Source organism: Elephantulus edwardii, unplaced genomic scaffold (assembly GCF_000299155.1).
Source record: "Elephantulus edwardii isolate Elephantulus edwardi_28Jun2011 unplaced genomic scaffold, EleEdw1.0 scaffold00001, whole genome shotgun sequence".
In the NCBI taxonomy this organism is placed as follows: Eukaryota; Metazoa; Chordata; class Mammalia; order Macroscelidea; family Macroscelididae; genus Elephantulus; species Elephantulus edwardii.
In genome coordinates, this window is record NW_006399751.1 from 43,623,213 (window position 1) to 43,626,884 (window position 3,672).

The window sequence follows — 3,672 nt, forward strand, 5'->3', positions numbered from 1 at the left end:
GGCGCAGGGCCCAGGAAAACGTGGGTCTTCTCTCTAATGCGCAGTAAGCTACAGACAAGGAAACGCTCTGAGAGACCGGCTTAAAATGAAGTCATTGCCCCTCACTCGGGCCCTGAAGAAACTTGGGAGGCCCTCCCCTGCACCCCGGCCTCCAGGTCGCAGCCACAGCCCCACATGGGCCTGTAGGTCTCAGCCCGGATCTGGCTTCCGGACTCCGGCCACTGTCTCCCGCTCTTTCCCTGCCCTGGAGCCAAAGCTGCCGGGGGTGACCAGGTGGAAGTGGGGGGCGAGGTGATTCTGGGGGGGGGACCCAGCTCCACCTCAGGTGGGGACCCGGCTCACTCCTCCCAGGCCCGCTCTCTCCACTCTGCTGCGACGCCCGCTTGGGTCACAGGTTCTCTGCGCCCCAGAGACCCTAAAGGGCGGAGGGCCAGCAAGGACCCTGGGGCTGTCTGCGCCTGGAGCTTGCGGCCCGACCTCCGGGCTCAGTCCAGCGGACGCCCGGGCTGGGCCGCCTCCTGCAGTCCCCGGAGCCCGGGTGATGGACGTCCGCTGACCCGCGGGGGCAGAGGCAGCGCGCAGAGGCCTTGATCACTGGGCTGCGGAGCGAGGCGCGCGGGCCAGCGCGACCTGCACCGCCAGACCCTTTGATGTGCATTTATTATCCCGGAGAAACAAAGCTGCCCGAGCCCGACGCCCAGACGCCCTCATCCCTCGGGAGACCCCACCACACCTACACCACCACGTCGCCCGCCCACAGTCCCGCACAGCGTCCACCACCCTCTAGCTAGGGCCTAAAGACTACACGCACTCCTACCAGCTTCTCCAAAAGACCAGACCCCAAGCAGCAGACGAGGGGTGGGTGGCGTCGTTGGGGAGGTCCCAGTTGTGAATAGTTGGAGAAGAGAAAATGGGCAAAGAAAAACTCAGGAAAGCAGCGCGGAGCAGCGAAGGCTGCTGTGTGTGAAAGGCGGAGAGCTGTCACGGAACCTCGCCGAAAAGGCCCCGCTAGGGACCTTCGCCTCCTTCTACCGCTACTAGGCGCTGGGCTTTCCAGAGGAAAGTTTTGTAGGAAAGCATTTTGTTGATTGTTAACGACAAGAATTTAATCTTTCTTCCCTAAATCCAAAAGCTTCATTTACATTTCCAAGACCGGCAGTAACCAAAACAGAAAAGGGGAGGGAGGAGAACCCTTTGGGGCGTATTTTGTTTGTATCTCCTATCGCTTGGGAAGTTTCTTAGGAATATTTTTGTTCTCTAAATAACATGCTTTATTTTATAAATTAACATTTTTCCCCAATTGCGAAATCATCTCGTTTACCAATTTTCTTTCCATCTCTCTCACTCTTCCCCCTCCCTTTTAAACTAAAGCTGTTAAGTTGGTGGTCAGAAGACAAAGAGAGTGAAAATAATTTTCATTTCAATAATTGCCTTCTGGTCAATTTAACTGTGCCTTATTTTGAAAGAGACTGTCTAAATGAGATTCCTGTCCCAAATGTGTTCCCAGGCCTGAGCCCAGCCTTTAATTATTCCTGAGTTTTTTTTCTTCAGAATAAGACGCCGCACTGAGTAATCACAAAGAAGTCAGAGAGCATCCTTGAACCTTTTCAGAAGCAGCGCCACTGATATTCAAATAACCTGCGAGGGCCATTTGACGGCGCGGGGACCTAGGCATTTCCAATTCACTATTTGCATAGATCAGCCGTCTTTGAAAAGGAAAGGAGCAGTTGTCTTCCATAACATTAAAAAGCCTAGTTATCAAATCAAGTGCTTAGTTTGGGGGCCTTTAAAACGTTTACATTTTATCTCAGGTTGCCCTTTACCGTTTGACATGCAAATTTGGTGCAGTTAATTTAGACAATTAAAAAGATCTTCAAGGGAGCTTTGTCACGGAGAATATTTGGAATTTTCCCCATGGACCAGCAGAGATAAAGTTGGCCAGAACAAATGATGTCTAGGAGATTAATTAGATATTTGATAAGACATGAATCCCTAATAAGGGAATACAAGGCACAGGGGGCTGCTGTGTGCTCTAAGTCAAAATTAATAACATTTAACAAGATTTTCATTTGGGCATGAAATGTCTTTTCCGGGGTATTGACTCTAGCGATTTATTCCCCTGAGTCGCCTCCCCCAAGTCGACGGCCTTGGGAACGAACAGTCTTCTTTTTTATAAAAGCCTTTTCTCTTTCACTGATTGTTTTAAAAATCGCTTTTCAAAAACAAACAAACGCACTGGCGTCTTCTCTGACCTGGGTTTGTTCCCTCCGAGGGTAGGATAAAACTGCTAAGAACCTTTTCGGGTTTTTTAGGCGCTCCAGATTTTTTAAATATCACCCCGGAGAGCTCTCCCGGTAAGTAATACCAACTACACAGTCTTATAACCCAATTTAATTTACACTGTTGATATACAAATAAGTAACTTTGATTTCTCAAAAATGTGTGCATATTATGGCTTTTATAACCCACATAAACCTCACATTACCTACAACTAACATCAAGGGATTCGCCCCCCCAAAGAAAAATAGAGTCGACCCACATATGGCTTACTGAAGAAGAATAGGATTTTTTTAAAAAAATGGAAGTGTATTGTTCAGAGTCTTTTAATAATACCAAAATGAAAATATGATGTCAAGATTTTCTTCATACAGATAAACGCATTTAATTTCTTTAGATGACCTTAACTTACGCGTTGTGAGTGAAATGATAACTCAACATTTTAAATATCTTTTACATATATATACTGACTTTCACAAAGTGCATCAGAAAATTAAAAAACCTCCCTGAATTTCAGGAATTCACCAAAAAAACTATTCGAATGAACATTACAAGAAAATAAAAGAGAACACAATCTTTTGAACCCTATTTATACAGATGTTATGAAATACAGAGAAATTCGCTAGACTTCCAGTTTAATTTCTCACCTTAAGCCTTTTTTGATGCTTCCTTTTTTGTTTTTGTTTTTTTTTTTTAGGAAAAAAAGTCTCGTAAGTAGATATCAGGCAGGACTTGGAGCATTTTATATATTATATGATCCACACAAAGAGTCTGTTTTTATGGGTCCCATTTGTTTTCAAATGTTCTGACAGTCCTTGCTGGGTGGTGGCTGTTTCTGAGAAAGGGAAAACAAGGGTGGAGGAAGGGGTGACCGGTGGGGAGGGAGCGTTTCTGTGTATTGCTCTTCGCTTGACAAGTTTGTGAGAGTGGTTTGTAGGTGGGTATGTGCGCGCGCGCGCGCGTGTGAGTGCTTGTGATTGTTGGTCTCCGACGTGTGTTTGTGTGTGCAGTTTTGAAAAGTGTCGTCTGGTGTTGGAGGATGGTTCGCTTTTGTTCTTGGACCACGCAATCGGTTCTCGTCTGGGCGCAGACCGCAGAGGGGAGCTCCTGGGGCGGCCCTGGGGCCACCGTCGGGGAGTCCCGAGCGGCTCCGCTTTGCGCCCAGCCCAGGCCCGGGGCGTCACCGGAGCCCCTGCCAGCCGCTTTCCGCTCGCTCGCCCTCCGAACCTCTCTCTCGCTCTGGTGTCTCTACTCGCTCGCTCGCTCGCTCGCTCTCGGGGCCCTCTCTCGCCGGGCCTCTAAGAGTCGTTGGGGCCAGATGCCGCTTCCTTGCCTCCTGCCGTGGCTGCTGCTGCCGCCGCCGCCGCCGCCGCTGCTGCCGCCGCCGCCGCCGCC

At 49.2% G+C, this 3,672-nt stretch overlaps 1 protein-coding gene across 1 annotated transcript in view; it reads right to left on the reverse strand.

Moving 5' to 3' along the window:
* Nucleotides 1-3,575: 3,575 nt before the first annotated feature.
* The window catches only part of SP9 (Sp9 transcription factor), a 2,549-nt gene continuing 2,452 nt past the window's right edge, over nt 3,576-3,672 (reverse strand). The window contains exon 3 of the mRNA XM_006878822.1: nt 3,576-3,672. Within this exon, the coding sequence (XP_006878884.1) occupies nt 3,576-3,672 (97 nt within the window).